Source organism: Nesoenas mayeri (genome assembly GCF_963082525.1).
Source record: "Nesoenas mayeri genome assembly, chromosome: 3".
NCBI lineage: Eukaryota > Metazoa > Chordata > Aves > Columbiformes > Columbidae > Nesoenas > Nesoenas mayeri.
The window spans coordinates 83,435,929-83,457,887 of record NC_137544.1 but is presented as its reverse complement, the minus strand read 5'-3'; the positions used below and the strand labels follow the sequence as shown (position 1 = coordinate 83,457,887).

General features: G+C 42.0%; 2 protein-coding genes across 3 annotated transcripts in view; one reads left to right on the top strand and one right to left on the bottom strand.

The window, feature by feature from the left end:
• The window catches only part of CNST (consortin, connexin sorting protein), a 52,560-nt gene extending 51,140 nt beyond the window's left edge, over positions 1-1,420 (bottom strand). The window contains exon 1 of one of the 2 annotated variants that reach the window (XM_080342656.1): positions 1,283-1,420. The gene's annotated coding sequence lies outside the window, so the exon portion shown is untranslated. Of the gene's footprint in view, positions 1-488; positions 514-1,282 lie in introns of those variants that run through there. The other variant, XM_080342655.1, reaches the window with a different exon arrangement.
• Positions 1,421-1,549: 129 nt separating this feature from the next.
• Positions 1,550-12,420, top strand: TFB2M (transcription factor B2, mitochondrial; the record flags this gene model as incomplete). Its single annotated transcript, XM_080342460.1, has 8 exons — positions 1,550-1,874; positions 2,834-2,922; positions 3,847-4,000; positions 4,390-4,538; positions 5,947-6,036; positions 7,107-7,169; positions 8,349-8,500; positions 9,796-12,420. 8 exons carry the CDS (start codon positions 1,550-1,552, stop codon positions 9,980-9,982), a joined length of 1,209 nt encoding a protein of 402 aa, XP_080198586.1. The 3' UTR covers positions 9,983-12,420.
• Positions 12,421-21,959: the final 9,539 nt, after the last annotated feature.

The following is a 21,959-nucleotide window of genomic DNA, read 5'->3' as shown; positions in this document are numbered from 1 at the left end:
CCAGTTTAAAAATGGATTGAGGTCTATCCCATCATCCAGCTGAACAGTCCATTTCCCTTAGGGCACAGGGAAGACTATTACAGCACTCAGTGTAAAAGAGACAAATATTTAAAAATAAATCACAGATATGAAGAACTGAAAGCAGCTGCAATATTTCCTAAATTCTGCCCAGCACCTCTTCATGTCACATGTCGATCTGCCAAAGCGAGAATAAGAAAGACACATTTTTCTGTCCTAGGTTCTGTTTAATAGAGATTTGTCAAACAAAACGACTTTGTTTACTACGTAGGCGTGTGTCAATTTCTCTATAAACAGAATTTTTACAAAATTGTACAGAAAGTCTACTTTCGAGCCATTAATTTGAAGACCAATCTACTCTGTGATTGCCAGACCACTCTTGCCTTCTGCACGGACTAGGCAGGGAGCAGGGAAACACATCTTGGGAGGGTTGTCTCTCCCCCAGAACCCATCACACCACAGCCACTCACCTGCCACCGGCAGGTTTTAGCACCGTATCCCCGATGGATGAACTCCAGTTTCACAGAAATTGAACGCATCCTGCACTTATTACTCGTTAAGGAGAGCTGTTGAAAAGACAACGTCGCTGCTGCCGAATGATTGGTTTTACCTAAAACGTAATTGTAAGACAGCATCGGGCAGAACGAAACCGCCAAGGATTGATGTCGCAGATCTGCCGGAGCAGGATCCCGCACCTGCTGAGGACGGCAGGGCGATACAAAGAACCGAGTCCCGGAGTGCCTGTTCAGCTGCAGACGCGGAGATCAAAGACTCTCATGAAACACCCAGGCAAACCTCAAAACTAAATACGTAGCTCCTGGGATTTCCACCAACAAAACCGAGCAGAGGCGCGCTCCCCCGGCGCCCGGCAGAGCTCTCTCTCTCTCCCTGGCCGAAGCCTCCCCCTCAGTAGCACCGCCACACGCCTCATCCCGTCGGTCCGCTCCCGGGGCAGGAGCAGCCGCAGCACCGGCACCTGCCATCGCGGCTGAGGCGGGCAGAGCTCAGCCCGCCCTGCGCGCCCGGTACCGGCCTCCCGCCGCCGCGCCCGTTTAACCGCCGCCCGCCCGCCCGCGCTCGCCTCGCGGAGGAGCTTCGCCAGCGCCGGGCGGGCGGCGGGAAGGCGCCTCGCCGGGCGGCCCTTGCCCTCCCCTATAGCCCCCGGTGGCGGCCGGGACGAGGAGATAGGCGGCGGCGCGCGGCACCGGGGGAAAACATCTCCCCTTCCCCTTGTTCTCTCGGGGATAAGCCCACGTCAGCTCACCTCAGCTCCGCTAAGGCTCCGGTGGCCGGGACCCGCCACCCGGCATGGCGTGGAGGTGTGGGAGACGGTCCTGTCGCGCCGCCGCTGCCGCAGACTCCCGGCGGTGCAGCGCTGGCACCATAGAGAGGACGGCGGGACGATAGACCTCCGACGATAGAGCGGAAGAGCGCTAGAGAGGCCGGGCAGAGACGGAAGTGACGCTCCCGTTGCCGCGGCGATCGCGCACCCGGTGCTCGCTAGCGTGGGGCCGGTGGCGGCAGCGCAGTGATGCTGGCCGGCCGGGCGCTGCCGGGCGCTGCGGACTGCTGCCGCCGCCTCCTGGGGGCGACTCTGGCGGCGGGGCTGCGGCCGCTCCTGTGCGGGCTGCCGCTTTGCTGGGCGACAGCGAGGCGGGCGGCGGGGCAGTGGCCGAGCCCGGGCCTGCGGCTGCCGGAGGCGGCGGAGGCGGAGCGGCTGGTGCAGCAGGGGCAGCGCAGCTGTGCGTCGCCCCGCCGCTTCATCGCCTGCCCGCAGCTGGCGCGCACCGTGCAGCGCTGCCTGCAGAGCGGAACCGGCCCCGGCCCCCAGCCCGTCCTGCTCGAGTTCGCGCCCGGTAAGCCGCACCGAAACTCCTGCCGTCCTCTTCCCGCTGCCCTCCGGCGGGGATACTTTCGGGTATTCGCCGTCTCCGGGGCCGCTGAGACACGGCGCTGTTCGGCGTGCCCCAGTGACCTTGCGGGGTCAGTGTGAGCTGCCGCCCTCGCCACCGGCGGTAACGGGCCCCCGGGCCGCGAAGAGCTGGTGCTGCTGAGGGATGGGAGCGGGGCCCTTGCCTCTTCCTGGGTTTCGGGTGGGAGTGGCGGAGGAGATCCGTGCTGGGGGCTTCCCCGGCCCGCCGGCTGCTGCCTTGTGTCTTCCCGAGACGGGCGTCGGCGATCGGCAGGGCGGTGTGGGTGTCGCGGCACCGCAGTGTGCCCGGGGCGGGAGGCGCGGGAGCACGTTTGTACGGAGCTGGGAGGGCAATCAGTGATTGCTTGGTCTGGTGACTTCAATCACTGATGTTAAAACTTTGCTGTAGAGTAAATAGGGATGTGAATTTCTATCCAGGTAACATTTTTGATTTTGTAGGTTAACTTTGTTGGTAAAAGCATGTTGGTAAAAGGCTCTGGGCCACTACATGGCTAGCCCTCTGCTGTTACTTTCTGGCTTTTTATTTTACGTTTCTGCAGAGGATATTTTACCTGTGTGGACAATATGGGTAAGGTTTCAAATAATATTTCACTTTGCCAAAGAAAAAATAGAGATATTTGAAGCATATCTAATGTACCTCAGTGTCAAATTGTAATGCTGTGCTTAGTGTAATTCACTGAGCAGTCTCAGGCAGGCTGCATGTAAATATTTTTGTAGCTCTTGTTTTGAAGTGTGTTTAAACAAACACAAGTTATCTCCATTTGAAAGTGGTATGTCTTAAGTGTTGTGTTGGGAAAAGTCACTAATGGAAATCACTTAGAAAAAGAACATCTCTCCTCTCCTCTTTCTTTTTTAAATTTATTTTTCATTTTCTCCCTTCAGGTCCTGGAGTCTTGACCCGAACTCTGCTCAATGCGGGTGTTAAAGTGGTAGCTCTAGAAAGTAACTCAGCTTATCTTCCAAACTTACAGGTACACTTTAGATTTGTCAGCACATTTGTAAAACTTAATTAAACAGAAAATAAGAAGTTAACTTATAATTGTGTAGTAACTGTTGGATCAAAAAGAAATTAGCCAGTGATTGTTACTTGTAAGGTTTGAAATAATGCTTAATAATAATAAGTATTGTTTGGTGTTACATTGCACATTCAGCAACAGACTATTTTATAATCAGTTGATTTGACATTTTGTGTGTGCAGGAATTCAAGTTCATAGTCTTCCTATGAAGTTTGATGCATAAATTTGAGGCTAATACTAATCAGTCATTGTAATCATGTATATTTAAGCAAGATGTCTGTATGTAGCTTTCAGAAATCTGTAAAAATAGTCTTGGTTATTCTGATTATCTCATGGTATGATTTAATCTGTTGCCCTGCAGTTTGCTGGTAATATTAAGATATCTGTGTTGTCCTCTCCTGTTCACCTTGGCTTTGCATGTATTTAAAGGTGGTCAGACACAGAGCTGCAGAAGTTGCACCAGAATTGTGTTACAATACAGTAAAGTAGAGGTTTGGAACCAAAGATTCTCACTTGTCATAAAATGTGTATAAAAGGCATTCTCTCTGCATATATGAAGAACTGCAGTTGTAAATCATTAAATGCAGTGGTTTGCTTAGTTAAGTATAGCTTTTTTTGAAAAACATTGCAGAATATCGTACTAATTTAAGAATGCGTTTTAAAGCCCCACTTGCACAGCATAAAAATGTGAAAAAGCCTTGCACAAGAAAAGATGTTATTCTTTTTATCGGCTGCAAGAAGCAGCTCTGAGATTTGATTCTTGTTCACTGGGTAACAATTTTAGGTAGTGCTTGAATATTTCTCTTTTGTTTGGGTCGGTTGTTTTGCAAGACAGGTTACTTCATCCCAGTTTCTTCAACTGACATTAATTTTATTCAGTCCCTAGAGAATAGCCTGGATGGACAATTAAAGGTAATTTATGGTGACTTCTTCAGACTGGATCCTTTGGTACCTGGAACTCTGAAACCACCTGCTATGTGTTCTAAGAAACTTTTTGAAACCATTGGTGTAGCAGCAGTTCCTTGGATGGCAGGTATATGTATATAATCACACGTTTCAAATCCTTCTGAAGGGTGTGTAGGCAGTTTGGCGAAATTTTTGGGATTTGCTTGAGGTATATATTCTATTTAATATATATGCTGGAATAATGAATATTATACCCTACAATTGACCTTTGCTTAGGTTCTTGATAGCTTAAAACCCTTGTGGCAATATTACATCTCAGCTGTTTGCTTGTCTTTATTAAAGGTTTAATCTAATGCAAACTGGGCTTAGCTTTGACTGAAGCTTGAATCTTATTCGTTTTTGAACAGCGTGAGCTGGGAGACTTTCTTTTCTTCATTGTTTGTAATACAGCATTAATGAGATCGTCTAGTATATACTGCAAAACTTTAAAGATACTTTTGCACACTGTTGAAACAGATGTACCTGTGAAAGTTTTTGGAATCTTACCACAAAAAAATGAAAGGAACATGCTTTGGAGGCTTCTTTTTGCCCTGTATGAATGCAATTCCATATACAAATACGGAAGAGTAGAACTCAACCTCTTCATAAGTGAAAAAGAGTACAAGGTATGTCTAAGAGATGTTACAGGTAGTAAAGAAAAAGTAGCGCTTCAAAGAGCTCAAAAACGTATATATTATCTAGTTAATGTTTTTGCTAGTCAATTTCTGTTTCTACAGGAGTTCTGAGTCTTGTTCGTTTCCTACTTGTTTTCTTTATGTGCTAATAGTGCTGTCAAGAAACATTCTGTTGTCACATAACCACAAATGTTACAGATGTTAAGGCTGGTCCTTGAGAAGGCTATGCAGCAGAGCAGCTGCTTTCCATTATAACTCATGAGGTGCTTAAATTCTGTAACATGCTTTTGCAACAAAATTGTTTACTAGTTGCAGGTAATAGTCAGTGAAGACTGACTGAAAAACGCCTCATGAAGAGGATTTAGAATTACTAAATACCATATTCAGTGAGACGCATTTACTCTCTTGACCCACTTTTGTAAGCAGTACTGAAAGAAAGTGAGGCAAAATATGAGTGATTTATACCAAGGTGCAGAGCAGCTCTCTGGGTTACATGTTCCTAGTTTACGTTGTCCCAAACCTCCGGAACTATATTTGTAGTTCAAGGGTAACTTTTCTTTCTTCAAAACTGTGAGGTTTGTACAAAGCCACAAACCTTTAATTATATGAACTAAGCAAAGACTTCCAGGTGTGCTTCTGCAAAATGACAGGTTGGACACCACCGAAATGTTCACTTACATGGTATGTTTTTAATAGCCAGATTCTTAGCAAATAGAGGGCAACCTATTCATTTAATGCTGTCGTTGAGTAATTTGTTTTGGTTTTATTGTGAACCCTGTTAAATAAGAATTGTGTACCTAAGTAAAAGCAATTGGAACTTCCTTTTTATCTTTTGCTTAATCCATCTTCCTGCTACAATTTACTTATTTTTTTACCCTGTTTGAGAAAAAACACAAGATTTTTTTTGCCCTGAGAGCTGTCTGATCTGTAATATTGATCAGGATGATGACAGCACAAGCTGCTTAATATTCAGTGAGTTCACCTAATGGCTTACTCTGCTTGTGTGTCTTATTTGGAATATTATAAGTATGAGCTGATAACTCTACACGTTACATTTTTTGTGCAAAATATGATCCTTGTTTCTTTTCTGTGTGAAACTTCACTGCCTTAAAAGGGACCAGAAAGTATAAGCTGAAAATTCCTACACAGTTCAGTTATCCAAGTAACTTCTGCAAAGAAATACTTAAACTGCCATAATGTCTTCTAATCACGTGTTCTGAGAAGATGTACTAAACTAGCACAAAATATGTATTTGCGGCCTAATGTAACTTTACCTTGGAATTTTAGACTTAACTATGAGTTTCTTACCACTTCTTATATATATATAAGGATTTTGCTTAGGTAAGGAAGCAGTCTTAGTTTTTGCAACAAAAATGCTCTTTCTTTGCCATTTTGTTAGGTATTAACAGCAAAGCCTGGGGATCCGAGGGCTTACCAAGCACTCACTGTACTGTGGCAACTAGGATGTGAAATTCAGCTACTGCATATGGTAAGCTTTTTGTACCAGCTGACATGGTCTAATGCTATGGACACATTTTTAGAAAAGGTTTTATAGTGTTTTTATGATCGTAAACTAGTTGGAAGCTAATTTGATGTTTAAATTTGTTGGAGAACTATTGGAAACCTTTGTATGTAGAAACCTGAAATAGTTGTGTTTTGTGTCAAACTCTTTTACTTATGCAGCACTGTTATTAACTGTGATGTCAGTATTTTCATTATGAGTCAGTATACTCAAAAACATTCTCAGAAGCTGCTAGATGTCAAAGAGATGTTTGTGTAACAGATTATTTTGCATCTTGCTAGGGGTTGTGTGAGACTAGAAGATTGCTCCTCCAGTCTGTCGTAGTCTGCTCTCTGTTATGTCCTCTGCATCTTGCCGTCATGTGTGCTTTCAGCTTCATGAGCTGTGTTCAGTAGAAGTATGTTTTTCAGTCTTGGTGCCTTTATGTGCCAAGCAGGTCTGCTTCTCCTGCTAGTCAATAACTATCTTACCTTGTCAAACACACTATGGTTTAGTTTTAGAAAGTTTATGTTGTCACCCCACCTCCACGTGAGCACACAACCATCAACTTTCACTTACTTTGTGCTTTTTAGATTGACCTTTGTTTGTGCTCTGTTTTTTGAGGAACCTACCATCATAGTTTAAATGTTTTGCTAATCTAAAATTAAAAGTCTTGCTATCTGTTGTTTTCCAAATACCTTGTACCATGAGGTGTATATTAAGGTAAATATCAAGGAGTTGAAGAATCAGATGATGCTTAAGGAACCTATTACATATGCATACCCTGGTCATACAGTGTTTGCTACACATCTGCTTGTTGCTGCTTCAGAAGACAAGTTATTGAGCTGATGGGACTTTTGTTCAGACTGAGTATGGCCTTTGTGTGCTTTTTACTCGTCTTTTTTTTTTTCTTTTTTTGTAGTTCTAATATATTTACATTATTTAAAAGTAAATTTTAGAAAGGGGTAAGCTTCTAATTTGACAGGATTGATGGTAAATATATTTCTAAACTCTAACAAAGCACTTTAATTCTGTAATCTATTTGCTCCCTCCCATAGGAACCTTGGTCATCATTTGTAACTAATTTGAAAAATGGGGGATTGTCGATACCAAGAAGTGTGGTAAGATCGATGTGTGCACTTTTCTCCTTTTGGATATGCAGCTAAAGCACTTTAATTAAAGTTAAAATAACTTTATAACAGCATTTGCACATATATTTTTGGCTGTGGATAATGTATTTTTAAAGAAGTTTTCTAATTAAAACTTATGGGCAGCATGTAGATGTGCCATCGGAAGTGGCGTGAAGAATTGCTCTTAGCTTAGAAACTGAAATATACCAGTTTCTTTATTGTCTATGATCAAAAAATACAGTGAATGAACAGCATAAAGGGATGTGAACAGGTAAGGGTCACATCTACCTGCTTGAACAGGTGTTGCCACAATTAATAGGACAATCAGTATGCTGCTGGTTTTGATTAAAAGCGTTATTCACATGTCCAGTGTAGATTCCGTGTGCTAGTTAATTGCTGAAAAGTGTGAGTCTCAGTGCTTAAATTTGACAAGTGGAAAAGTACCCTGTGTAAGTTCTTTGCTTTTCTCTTTTAGAGAAGTAATGATGTTCCTTTGTATAGTATATTTATATTTAATACCAATAATATGAAAGCATGTTTACTTGATGTTTGGTTTTACCCTCCCCAGAAAACTGCTATGATAGTATACTGAGTGTTTGAAATGTGACTGTAAGTGAATACAAGTGACTGGGCATGTGTTACACATTTCAGTATGAGACCTATTGGACGATACATCCGTTGCTGCCAATACAGAATTACATTTCTTCAGTTAAAGACTCCATTCCCTCCTAGTTTCATAACATCCTCAAGCTGCAGTATTGTCTTAGTGTTATACGCAAATAATTCTGTCTTCATTTACAAAGGGCAGGTAGATCTGATACCTTGCATAGTGTAGAAATACTATAGGCCATATAATTGCTTAAAAACTCCCATCAAGACTGTATTGTCTATTTTAACTAAGAGAGTTCGGTCTTGAAATATAAAAATAAACCCAAGAGATAGTATATCTGTTTTGTTTCCTATTTCCAGTTTGGGGGTGGGAGGATATAAAGCATCTTTGTTTTAGAACACCATTTTAAAGCATTAGCTTCCAACAAAGTAATCTTGTTTAGACTTCTAAAACTCTTTAAGAAATGTTACAGGTGGCACAAATGAAATGCTTACTCTTAGCGAAAGACAGACGCTGTCTTAAAAATGACCTTTCAGTGGCTTGTTTTGTTTTTCTTGCAGTTTCTGCCAAATGACCATTTATGTTTGGTACGACTGACTCCTCAGCAAAATCTGTTTACAGGTGGCTTGAAGCCCACAAATGCAGCTACCTTTATTTTCATGGTGAAACAGTGCCTTGCTAAGCCTAAGTCTAGACTTACTGATAGATTACAGTAAGTAAGAAAGAATTACAATTTTTATACTTTTTTCTTCAGGGAAATATAGAAAAATATTAAAATATGTTCTCAAAGCAGTATTTATTTGCACACTTGAGGTTTGACAGGAAGGTCAACAAGTATTTAGAATGTAGATGTGCAGTAATTGTACCTCCAATGGAGGTGAGGTCGTGTATCTGCAAGAAATTTTCACTCACATTACAGACATAATAATAAAGTCATCAAGAGTTTTGCAGGTATAGAAATTAAAAGCTGCAGAAATTTCAGTTTATAACAGACATCCAAGTAAAGATAATGAAAACAGCTGAAGGTTATTGAAGATGAAGTGGGGTTGTCCTCAGATGGCTTTCTGTTATCTAATTAAAAAATTAGACTTTAGTCTTATTTACCAATTATGGAACTCTCTTTAATTATTCTTTTTGACATTACACTTGAGCTGTTCACTTTGCTTTATGATCAGTAGATTTCTGTTTCCCATAAATGGGAAGTTTTTGCAGTCTGGAAAGCATAGACTTCCACTTGTTAAGGAAAATAATTAATATGTTTCTCATTTGCTGATAGTGGTTTATGGAAATTAATTTCCAGACAGTAAAAAAGAAGAACCCTAATAAATTCCAGTAACTCATGTAGCAAATACAAGTCCAAAGAGCCTTAATGAATTTATTTTTTGAAGCTCAGTGGTGTACCAAATCTCCACTTGATCCTTCGGTCAGGAAGTGGAGCTGACCTTGAAGGCTTCTATTGTGTATCTTCTCTCTATTTATACACCCTTTTCTTGCCTGGGAAACATTTAATGTATATGTACATTCATAAAAGGTCTAGTTTTCATATCAGTGATGTAGATGGGGAGATACTGCATGTATCTTTTTAAATAGAGAAGAAAATACCTGTGAGGTGTAAGTCACACTAACTCACGCTATACTAAATTAGCTTGAAGATGACCTTGGCAGGCATTGAAGAATAACCCTTTTTATGCTGTAATGCCTATTACTGACTTATGCAATTGGGGCAGAGGAGGGAGGAAGGGAGGGCACCCACACTCTGATGAGGACGCTGATGTGTTTTGGTATTGTCCGTATCTGCTGGGGGGCTTTCTTTGGTGTTTATATGTCTTACTAGCATAGGTTTCTTCCAGTTTGCAGTATGGATTGAAAATAACTTGTGTTACAGGAAGATGGTAACTTCTTCTAGAAGCTACAAAAGAGTGAGATAGACCTTCGGATACTGTTTCTTGCTGGTTTAATTTTTCACAGAAAGACATACTCCATTATGACTTTGTTTGTTTGTTTCAGATCATGGAGCTTGGATGATGCTGGGAAATTACTGAGACAGCTAGAAATTCCGAGGAAAGCTCAGGCACGTGATGTGTATCCAGAAGACTATAAGCATCTTTTTGAGGCTTTGCAAAACTCTAATTTGTTTGTTGAAACCTGGTTCCACGATGAAGCCTTGGAAAGTATAAGGAACATAAACTTATAAATCTAAAGCTGCTGTCTTTTGGAAGATCACCTTTGCTTCTGGAAGATTACTTTGATAAGAAATAATTTAAGTACAATCAGAGGTACCGTTAGCTAGATGATTTCCTGTCCAAACAGGAAAATAATTTAGCAAGGAACAAGAGCCCTTCTACACAGAATAAAATTAACGGATTCACAGTTGTTTGATTACAATCCTATCTAGAATGGACAAACTTTGTGAATTTTCCAGGAGTGTATTAGTGGCCTGCTGCTTTTGGATGTGCCAGTTTAAAGGAACTTTTTGTTACACTGCTGTATATTTAAAACATTTGAAAAAAATACCAGACCAGATATCATTACTTGTGTGGTTTGTATTTTAGTGCTCAGTGACCTTAATGCCCTTTCACAGATTCCCAAAATACATAGGTCTTTCCAACAACTGAATCTGTTATATTGTCTCCTGACATAAAAACCTTGCAGTCTGGAGTCAATATAATTTCAATAAACCAATAGTAGTGGGTTAATAGGTGACAAAGTAATGACAGCATGATAAAACACCAACTGAGAGTTGTTTGGTTTTTTTTCTTAAACAAAGATGGTTATATGTCTGGGGAAAAAAGATGTAACAATTCTTTCTTTTGAAAACTTGAAAAGAGCATTGGGCACCCTGTTCTAGTTCACAATATGCAAACACCTGTATGTGTACAGGCTTTATCTTATTTTAGGTCTAAAAGCAAAATCCTCAGAACATTCAGTGTTGTATAAACAGTTTGGGAAAAAATCCCAAACATCGTACCCACAACCTCTGTCAATATCTATTTTTTTAATGTGTATTATATGTACAAAATAACTTACTTCAAAGCCGTATGCTAGTAAAATTCTCTTTTTAGACATAGTACCCCGTAATGCAACCTGTTCCTAGTTTCTCTTCCTGTCTTACCATGTAACTGTTCTGTTGTTGTCCGACAGCGCTGACAGGCTCTACTAGTTCTGTGTTGTATACTGTCTCCTCTGGGAAGACCTGTGGCCAAAAATAAGCTTTTTTTTTTTTCTTTTAGCAGGGCTAAAGTAAAGGCTGAGTTATTTTTAGGTTTTGAAAGACAGCAGTGACTGAAACAATGCAAACACAGAATTTTATTTCATAAACGTAGTGTGAGGTATAGATGTGACAAGTGTTCATCTCTGTCTTCCTCCAGCAGTTCCTGCTGCAGAAGAAAAATTGACTTCAGGCAGCCCCAGTTCACTCTGCTCACTTGGCTGCAGCTCTTTGCTTAAGCTGCCAATAAGCCTTGGTAATGTGGTGAAACTGCTGGAAAGACTGAGGTTTGATTTGCAGTCTTTCTCAGAGCGTTATTGGTGTTCTGATGTAGGTCATGAAGATTTGAGGCTTTCTTTCTGTTTCTATCTCTTAGTGTTTCAGGTAACTGGCATTTTAAATTGACTGTGAGTGGCAAACTTGCATTAACAGAGGCAAAATCCACCTATTTTCAATCTCAGTAGATGGCAACTGTCTTATCTACTGGTTTATAAGAAGGCAGTGTCTCCTGGACTTTTTTTTTTTTGTCCCCAACACATTGAATCCGGTACCTTGCTTTTGTTGCAGCAAGATGTCAGCATACCAGGAGAAATATTCAATGCATAAAATACAAGACTAACACTGTCCAGATAAAGTTTTTTGTGTTGATGATAACATTTCAAACATGAACTGAAAAAAACCAGCAATTACTGAGCCAGTGCAGAAACTCCCAAGATAACATCAGGAGTCTGTAAGTGGAAGAAATATTTTGTAACTGGGGACTTGAAATGAGGAGATTTAGTGCTAACCAAAGCTCTGCCATGAAGCGTAGGGAATATGTTCAGCCCTGATCAAAAACATGAAATGAAGAAAACAGTGTCTGTCGCTATAAAAGTGGTTTTGGTATTGATGGTAAGATGGAAAAAAGTGAAAATTACTGGTGTACGTGAATGAATACGGGGGAGTGAAATTGCAGTAGGTCCATGGGTTCCTTGATGCTGTCCACTCAGTACTTCCTACTGGTGCAGTTTTATAGCTTCTATAGGATAATGCTGAATGCAAACTTTCACTTAAATTTCAAATTGTATATAAAGACTTCTTATGCACTTTTGTTATGATTTTTTAACCAATCCTGTACTTCTTGTGTTCCTTTCCTTTGCATAGCTGCCTTTGCCATATTCCTTGACATGTTGATGGAAAATTGACCCAACAACTTTTCAGTTATTTTTGATTCATGTAAATGCAAAGACAGAACTTGTAACTAGGAAAACAGTATATAAATTTAGGTTAATGTTTATATTTTAATAACCCCCCCCCAAATACTATTCCAAGGGAAAACAAAACTGCAAATTCCCTCAAAGTTTAAGATGTTAGACTTGTTCAGAAGAGAAGATCTTCATGCTAACTTTGAGACCAAAAGGTTCACAGGAACTACCTTTCTGTCATGGTGGGACAGCAGTTTCCTGTTTCTGAAAGTGCGTTAACTTGCAAGTTACTGTACCAGATACAGTAAATAATAAAAATTTTGAAATTAGCACCAACATTTGAAAATATTGTCCAATTCAGTTGTTTTTTACATAGTTTTGTGTTACGACACTTTCTATATGCAAGATATAAAGTAATAGAATTTTTAAATTGCATTAATTAGCTGTAATCTTTTGAGCACTTTTATTTTTTCCTATGTTTTCCTTTCTTTGAATTTGTCATCTTGGATGACAGGAAAGTGACAAAATACATACATTATACTTAACAGAAGGTCCACGGTATAGCATATTCTTAGAAATTCATAGAAAATTACATGACTGATGGCAGTTGTCTAAATTTTTACTACTTAACTACATTAAATTCATAGCAAATACAAACAGAAAGATACTTGGTCCTTATGATGCCCAGTTAATGAGAAATTTTGCCACTTGGAATTAGATCAGTCGAATTGGGTTCTACAGTTAGTAGTTCTCTTTGGATGCAGAAGAAGGATTCGTGACCTTGTAGTAATCATTAATAACATGGTAGATGATGTGATAAGGGGTTGTTAAGATGGAATGTGTACATACTGGTTACTAGGCTTGTTAAGCATTGAACATTTTAATAATTACAGCTTAGCCTTCCAGATAATAATGATAATGTTGATAGAAATATCAACATAAAATTCAATAAACAGGTTGTTGTGGTATAGTTTAAAATGTGTAAGTGTGATAGAAAGAACCTGATGCTTCCTGAGAAACATGCTGAATTAATTGCTGTGGCAGGCTAAACGCAATCTACAAGGCTGGAGATTGAAAACTTCAGTCTAAACTTTGCAAGCCTTTAATTAGCAAAGCAGTAGCTTTCTTTTATAAATGTTTTAAAAATGGAGGTAACAAATAGCTTTTCCAGAAAGGACAAGAAGTCAATGCGAGATGTTTATTCACTCACATTGTGCCCTTGCTCAACAGCTATTGCGTCTATCCTCGTGTGTGCTGTGTAATGTGTCACTGCTAAAAATAGGCACCCAGGCTGTCCTCAGCTGATAGAACACACCACACAGCAAGCACACCGAGCCCAAGGGAAACCAGGGGTAGTGAACATACACCAAATGCGACACTGAGTTACTCATAGTGTAAGCAAGACTTTGACATTTGATGTAGTTTATCCTATTGATAAGACACCAAGCAAACAGTTGAGAAATTATGCTGGCAAACTTCAAAACCTTGTTCCGGCCATGTAAAGGAAATTCATGTGTTAGAGGCTGGGAAGACTCAAAAGTAAAAGTTTTTGTAAAGTTCATAATAATAAAAATCAACAGGCAAAATTATGTAACTGAGTGAAATTTGTTATGGATTTGTGCTTAAAATGCTTCTGCAGTGAGTTTAATTTTACATTCTAGAATAATTTTTCAACTAGCACACCCACATGAAAAGTGAAGAGACCTCGTCAAGAGATTCCTATGTGTTCATAAAATACCTGTCTGCGCTTAGAAGCTTTCAACTAATAATTTGATAGCTCTTCTATGCTGCTTATTGATACGGGTTTTGTACTAATTCAAAATGTAATGTTTGCTCACAGAAGAAATCACTTGTGTGCGATGTTGTTTGGAATGAGTATTGCACGTTTATGACTAAAGAGCAGAATTTGTTTAGTTGTTCAGATTATTTAATTACTACAATTCTTTCTGTAAATTCATGTTGTAAAACACCCTGTCCTGAGATAGAAGACCTAAACTTCCACTACGGTGTTTCATCTACCATCACTAAGGAAATCTGACTAATTCAGCAGCATCAGCCACAATTAAGTGATATTTCCCACAAAAATGCCTCCATTACCTGCCTTGACAGTTGCTTCTATCCAGAATGTGTCATGCATTTCAAATAGCTTGTTTGGAAGTCTGACCTGTCTAGGTCAGTGGATGACTTGGTTATATAAAAACCACATACTAATAATAGGGATTAATTCAACTAAATACAGTCCAGGGCTAAATGACCACTTACTGGGATATATAGCTTTAATATCATTATGCTTTTCAGAAAATTCAGACTGACATTTCCAAAAGCATCTGAGTTGGGCATTCAGTTGATCTCCATTGCTCAGACTGTGTTAAATGGGCCTCCTAGGCAGGCCAGTCCACAAACTGTAGGTGTAGATATCCAGAATCGGCGTTCCAGGCTCTTATTACAGATGTCAAAATACTGAACACTGCATGAATGCAAACGTTTTTGCTGTGTTTAAAAGCTCATCTATACTAGAAAACCTCTGTGACTACAATTACATTGTCATATCATATGAAATATGATGTCAGCCAGGAGTTGTTCTTGGGCTTCTGTGGCTTATTTCCCTGTAAAATTTATGCCAAGCTGATGAAAGCCCCTTTCATACTTGGGGTTTTGGTACAGTAGCGGGGCTCTCTAAGGTGGTGATTTTTTTGGGGGGGGGGGAGGGGGGCAGGTGGTGTATGAAAGGAGGCTGTTCCCTCACACATTTCTGTAATTTGTGAGATTTTGTTGTGTTATGGGACATATGAGAATACCAGACTTGGAAAACTGAGAAAATAATGAAAGATATATATGGTATTATATATTCAGATTGTCTGTTCCTTGAATGCACTTTTTGCAGTTCCTGGGCAGGACTTTAAGTTCATGCTTTTTCTATATTAATCTCTCAAGTTTATCCACCCAAGAGATAGACATTAACTTCTGTTATGAGTGGGCTTATGTTACAGGTTTTGGGCAATGCCTGCTTAGAAACTCAATGAAACAGCATAGACAGGGTAATGGAGACTAGCTAGGTGAAAGAGTAAAGCACACGGGCCAAATTAATATTTGAATGACTGTTAAAGCTAGTTCTTGATTATCTTGCAGTATCACTGTAATTGAACAAAAATTGCTAGGAGAAATAAATATAAGCATAGTAATACGCATAACTATTAAACTGGCAGCCAGATTGCTGTCAGTTCTGTTGCTAATGAATTATGTCACTGCAGCATTTAAGCGAATGTCAAAATGTATTTTTCTGTGGGAATCCTGTCGCTTGGTATACGTTGGTTCTTCCCAATAGCAACATTTTGGATATACGTATCACCATATCTGATCATGCTGTTGCAACTTGGATGAAAACAGTTGCAGACTGAAACAATCATTAGTGAGAAGAAAACTGAGTATGTTTTAGAGATGAAAAGCTGTTTGGCAAAACTGTTAGGTGTGTCTTTCAGTGTTCTTTGACAGGACTCGACACTCCTTTCCAAAATACAAGCCCTAACTCCCTCTACAGGCATAATAAGGAAAACCAGAGTAAGTCTATTTGCAGTTTACCACATTTAGCCTCTCCTCCTTGAATGAAAGCTACGTAGACCCATACAGAAAGCACTTAGTATCTCATGGGCTTAGCGCATCACCATTTCAGAGTGGTGCTCTCATTTAATCCCGTAAGTGTTTTGCGTTTCCCCTGTCATTTATCTGCCTCTAATAATGACAGGCTGAGTTGGCGTTGTTCAGCCTGGAGAAGAGAAGGCTCTGGAGAGACCTTACTGCGGCCTTTTAATACTTAAAAAGGGCCCATAATAAAGATGGGGACAGACTTTTTAGCAAGACATGTTACAACAGGACAAGGGGCAAAGGTTTTAATCTAGAAGAGTGGAGATTCAGGCTAGACATGAGGAAGAAATTTTTTATTATGTGGGTCTTAGAACACTGGAACCTGTTGCCCAGAGAGGTGGTAGATGCCCCATCCCTGGAGACATTCAAGGCCAGGTTGAACAGGGCTCTGAGCAACCTGATCTAGTTGAAGATGTCCCTTCTCATTGCAGGATGGTTGGACTAGCTGAGCTTTGAAGGTCCCTTCCAACCCAAACTATTGCATGATTCTGTGATGGCTCTGATAAATAGCAGCTGGTGTATGGGCTGCGTTCTCAGTGATACACTCTGCCAGCCCTTGGGTTCTGAGTAGCTCCTGCCCAGCCATACTTCTTTGTATTCAGTCCACAATGAGATCCAGAAATACGTCTAGATGCTAGTTCATAAGTAAAATATCTTGGTTTAGGATGTTTTCTGACAGAATCATTATTGTATCTCATCCTGTGTGAAACAAACTTTAGTATTTTGATCAAGAGAATGAACTGAAAGGTATATCATCTTCTGCAACAAATGGGTTTACATACAATGAAGCCCCTTCCCGAGGTCTGACTTCTCTACGCTGGTTTCAATGTCGCATCAGTGAAGAAAAGTCACTGACAATGCAGCGATGAGGAACGATTCATACGGACACAGATAGAGACGCACAGAGTTCCTGTTAACAGTGAGAGCAGAGCCAGGCAGAGCTGAGCTCTCTTTTATTAACAGTTCTCAATTCACAGGTTTACAAATACAGGGCTGGACCAAGAGGTTGGACAGTTTTTTCCAAAAAATGTTATTCTAAACATACCATGCTCATGTTGTGACTGTTTTCAGTCACGTTCCCATGAATATCTTGTGGACGGCATTCCGATCCACTCATTCACATGCCCAGGCCCAACATTCACGCATCAGACATATGGGGGCGGTTTTCCAACATGAGATATCATTCTCACTGGCCTGGGCTGTCACTCCTTATACTCATAAAAAGCATACTTCTGTATAATCTGTCCAAGGCCCTTTAGCTGGAACTGCACATCCTGCTGTTCCCACAGACAAACCCTTTGGGTGTCAGTACAAAATTAGTATGATTTTCCCTTTGTGATACATTGAAGGATGCAGCATTCACAAGCATCAGCCACCTGGCTGGAGGGGCTTTCTGGTTTCCTGCAGCCCCTTGGAGGACATGGCCCTGGGCTGGGGAGGGCCACCCACTCTGTGCAGCAGAGGGCCTGGGGAAGTTCATTACATAAAAGCCATGGGTATGCAGCCTCCATGTGTCCTCGTGCCATTTTCATTTTTATATGTATTTTTTTGCACTTCCATGTCAGTTGTGAGGATGGATTGGTACAGAAATGAAGCAGCAATGGTGCTGAACAAGGCAAATGTGGCAGCTGGAACTTCCTATGGCTGCAGGTTTCTCCTGTGGCTGGACTGCAGCAGCTGCGAGGTGCATGTTAGAAGGGTCCCCAGCCTCCTGGTTAACAAGGTGCATGATTAGACATGTTGTCACTGCCTCATTCCCTTTAAAAACAAACCAACCCACAAAGTAACTGCAAAAACATCAACATACTCCCTGTTTGTAATTTGCCATAGAAACATTGGTAACCAGTTCTTTTAGCACCACAGGGTGATGTGCTAATGCATACATATTATTAGATTGGTGCAAAAGTAATTGCAATTTTAGACAGTGAATTTTAAACCATTATAACTAGGCTTAAACACATCTTTATTAATCAAAATAGGAGCCATTGCAATCAACACATTTTTACCAATGAGAAATAAATTTGTTTATTCTTATAGCATAAAAATTCATGCTTTGGCGTTGGATTAGAAAGCATTTTCTGCACCCTGCTGGTTGTGGAAGCATTTTCCCTGCAAAAAGCTGTTGAGATGCTTGAAGAAGTGGTAGCCAGTTGGTGAGAGGTCAGGTGAAAATAGTGGATGAAGCAAAACTTCGTAGCCCAATTTGTTCAACTGTTCAGGAGCTGATGGTATGATGTGCAGTCGGCTGGTGTTGTAGAGAAGAATTAAGCCCTTTCTGTTAACTGATGCTGGCTGCAATTGCAGTTTTCGGTGCATCTCATTGATTTGCTGAGCATACTTCTCAGAGGGAATGGTTTCACCAGGATTCAGAAAACTGTAGTAGATGAGAGCAGCAGCAGACCAGCAAACATAATTTTCTGATGCAAATGGTGGAGGAGCCAACTAGGAGAGGTGCATTGCTGGACCTCGTCCTCACTAACAAGGAGGGTCTGGTTGAAGCAGTAAAGGTTGAGGGCTGCCTTGGCTGCAGCAACCATGAGATGGTGGAGTTCAGCATCTTGTGTGGCAGGAACAGGATAGCAAGCAGAATTGCAACCTTGGACTTGAGCAGGGCAAACTTTGGCCTTTTCAAACAATTGCTAGGGGAAATCCCATGGGCAAGGCTGCTTGAAGGTAAAGGGGCCCAAGAGAGTTGGTGATTCTGTGATTCTGTGACTGCTTCTACCAGGCTCAAGATCAGAGCATCCTGACACATAGAAAGTCAAGGAAAGGAGCTGGGAGACCTGTGTGGTTAAACGGGGAACTGCTGGGTATGCTCAAGTGGAAGAGGAGAGTTTACAGATCATGGAAGGAGGGGCTGGCCACTTGGGGAGAATATAAGGCTGTTGTCAGAGGACGTAGGGAGGCAACTAGGAAAGCTAAGGCCTCCTTAGAATTAAACCTTGCAAGAGGGGTCAAGGACAACACAAAGAGCCTCTTCAAATACGTGGCAGGTAAAACTAACACCAGAGGCAATGTAGGCCCACTGATGAGTGAGGTGGGTGCCCTGGTGACAGAAGGAGGAGAAGGCAGAGTTACCAAATGCCTTCTTTGTCTATGTCTACTCTGCCGGAAGCTGTCCTGAGGAGCCCCATACTGCTGAGGCCCCAGAGGAAGTCGGGACAGTGGAGGAGTTTGCCTTGGTTGATGGGGACTGGGTTAGGGAGCAATTAGGCAATCTGGACATCCATAAATCCATGGGTCCAGATGGGATGCACCCGTGGGTGCTGAGGGAGCTGGCTGAAGTCATTGCTGGACCACTCTCCATCGTCTTTGCCAAGTCTTTGGAAACGGGAGAGGTGCCCGAGGATTGGAGGAAAGCAAATATCACTCCAGTCTTCAAAAAGGGCAAGAAGGAGGACCCGGGTAACTATAGACCAGTCAGCCTCACCTCCATCCCTGGGAAACTGATGGAACAACTTATCCTTGATGCCATCTCAAGGCATATCAAGGATAAGAGGGTCATTAGGGGCAGTCAGCATGGCTTCACCAAGGGGCAGTCATGCTTGACCAACCTCATGGCCTTTTATGAAGACATAACGAGGTGGATGGATGATGGCAGAGCGGTGGATGTGGTCTACCTTAGCTTCATTAAAGCATTTGACACAGTCTCCCACAGCATCCTTATAGCTAAACAGGGAGTGCAGTCTGGATGATCGGGTAGTGAGGTGGACTGCGAACTGGCTGAAGGAAAGAAGCCAGAGAGTCATGGTCAATGGGGCAGAGTCCAGTTGGAGGCCAGTATCTAGTGAAGTGCCTCAAGGGTCAGTACTGGGACCAGTACTATTCAATATATTCATCAATGATTTGGACAAGGGAATAGAGTGTGCTATCAGCAAGTTTGCTGATGACACCAAGCTGGGAGGAGTGGCTGACACGCCAGAAGGCTGTGCTGCCATCCAGTGAGACCTGAACAGGCTGGAGAGTTGGGCGGGGAATAACCTGATGAAATTTAACAAGGGAAAGTGTAGAGTCCTGCATCTGGGCAGGAACAACCCCAGGTTCCAGTATAAGTTGGGGTATGACCTATTAGAGAGCAGTGTAGGGGAAAGGGACCTGAGGGTCCTGGTGGACAGCAGGATGACCATAAGCCAGCACTGTGCCCTTGTGGCCAAGAAGGTCAATGGCAACCTGGGGTGTATTAGAAGTGGGGTGGTTAGTTAGTCAAGAGAGGTTCTCCTTCCCCTCTACTCTGCCCTAGTGAGACGACACCTGGAGTATTGTGTCCAGTTCTGGGCCCCTCAGTTCCAGAAGGACAGGGAACTGCTGGAGAGAGTCCAGCACAGGGCAACAAAGATGATTAAGGGAGAGGAGCACCTCCCTTATGAGGAAAGGCTGAGGGAGCTGGGGCTCTTTAGCTTGGAGAAGAGGAGACTGAGGGGTGACTCCATTAATGTTTACAAATATATAAAGGGTGAGGGTCACGAGGATGGAGCGAGGCTCTTCTTGGTGACAACCAATGGGAAGACAAGGGCACTGGGTATAAGCTGGAACACAGGAGGTTCCACTTAAATTGGAGAAGGAACTTCTTCTCAGTGAGGGTGACAGAGCACTGGAACAGGCTGCCCAGGGAGGTTGTGGAGTCTCCTTCTCTGGAGACATTCAAAACCCGCCTGGACACATTCCTGTGTAACCTCATCTAGGTGTTCCTGCTCCAGCAGGGGGATTGGACTAGATGATCTCCTGAGGTCCCTTCCAATCCCTAACCTTCTGTGATTCTGTGAAACAGTGACCATGACCATTTTTGCTGCAAGTTTGGCTTTGGGAAGTGCTTTGGAGGTTCTTCTTGGTCCACTCACTAAGCTGGTCATCGTCAGTTGTTGTATACAATCCACTTTTTGTCGCATGTCACAACTTGATTGAGAAATGGTTTGTTGTTGTTGCGTAGAAGAACATGACACTTCAAAACAATGATTATTTTGATTTTTGGTAAGCTCATGAGACACCCACTTACTGAGCTGTGCTGGTTTGACTGCAAATGAGTTAATTTTCTTCATGCAGTTAATTTGGCCTTTTGCCATCCTGCCGTTTTGCAGAGGTCTCTGAGCCTTTCTGCCTTTTTCCTCTTTTCTCTCTCCGGGATCGTCATTGGGACCAGGTGCTGTTTCACAGGACTGACTGCTTGGTCCGCATGCAGTTTGTGAGGAATTGCATTGAGTATCTTTTATTTTATATCCTATTTCTATTTTTTATATATATTTACTAGTAGTGTGTTATTTTTTTAAACTGTGTTCATCTCAATCTAAGTTTCTCTCTTTCCTTTCAATTCTGTCCCCTATTTGGGGGGTGGGGAGCAAGCAAGCGGCTACCGTGGTTATATTACTCGCTTGGGTTAAACCACGACATGAGCATTTTCACCTTCCCAATTTGCTTCAAATGTCAAACTACTGTAGAATGGTCGATGTCAAGTTCTTCAGCATTTTCTCATGTAGTTGTAAGAGGATCAGCTTCAATGACTGCCCTCCATTGGCCATTGTCAATTTCTGATGACCACCAACTGTGCTCCTCTTTTCCAAGGCTCTCATCTCCTTTCTTGACCCACCACTGCACTGTACATTCGTCAGCAGATCCTGGGCCAAATGCGTTGTTGATGTTATAAGTTGTCACTGCTGCTTTACAACCCATTTTGAACTCGAGTAAGAAAATTGCTCGAATTTGCTTTTTGTCAAACATAACTTTCATAGTCTAAAATAAATATAAAATAAACAGCAAGTAATAAGTCGGTAGCAAAGAACCAAAAAAGCAAGAAGAGCATATTAAAATGATGTATAACATAACCATAACGTTTATTTCAGAATACAGTCACGTATCAAACAGGAAATTGCAACACGGCAAAACCCACAACTCCTTTCTCATCAACCCGTCACTAACCCCCCCTGCAGGAAAGTGCCCGCCCTGTGCCCCACGGCCCCGGTGCTGGCGGGAAATGGGTCTGGGCCGGGAGGCGGGCACGTCCAGCCCCGCAGCACCAGCTCTGCGGCTCCTGCCCGCGCAGGGGCGGGGCTCTGCCCTCAGTTACCATGGCGGCGGCAGCGCCGGATACGTGAGGGTGGGCGGGGCAGCCTCGCTCCCTTTTTAGTGTTGGCGCACGCGGGAGG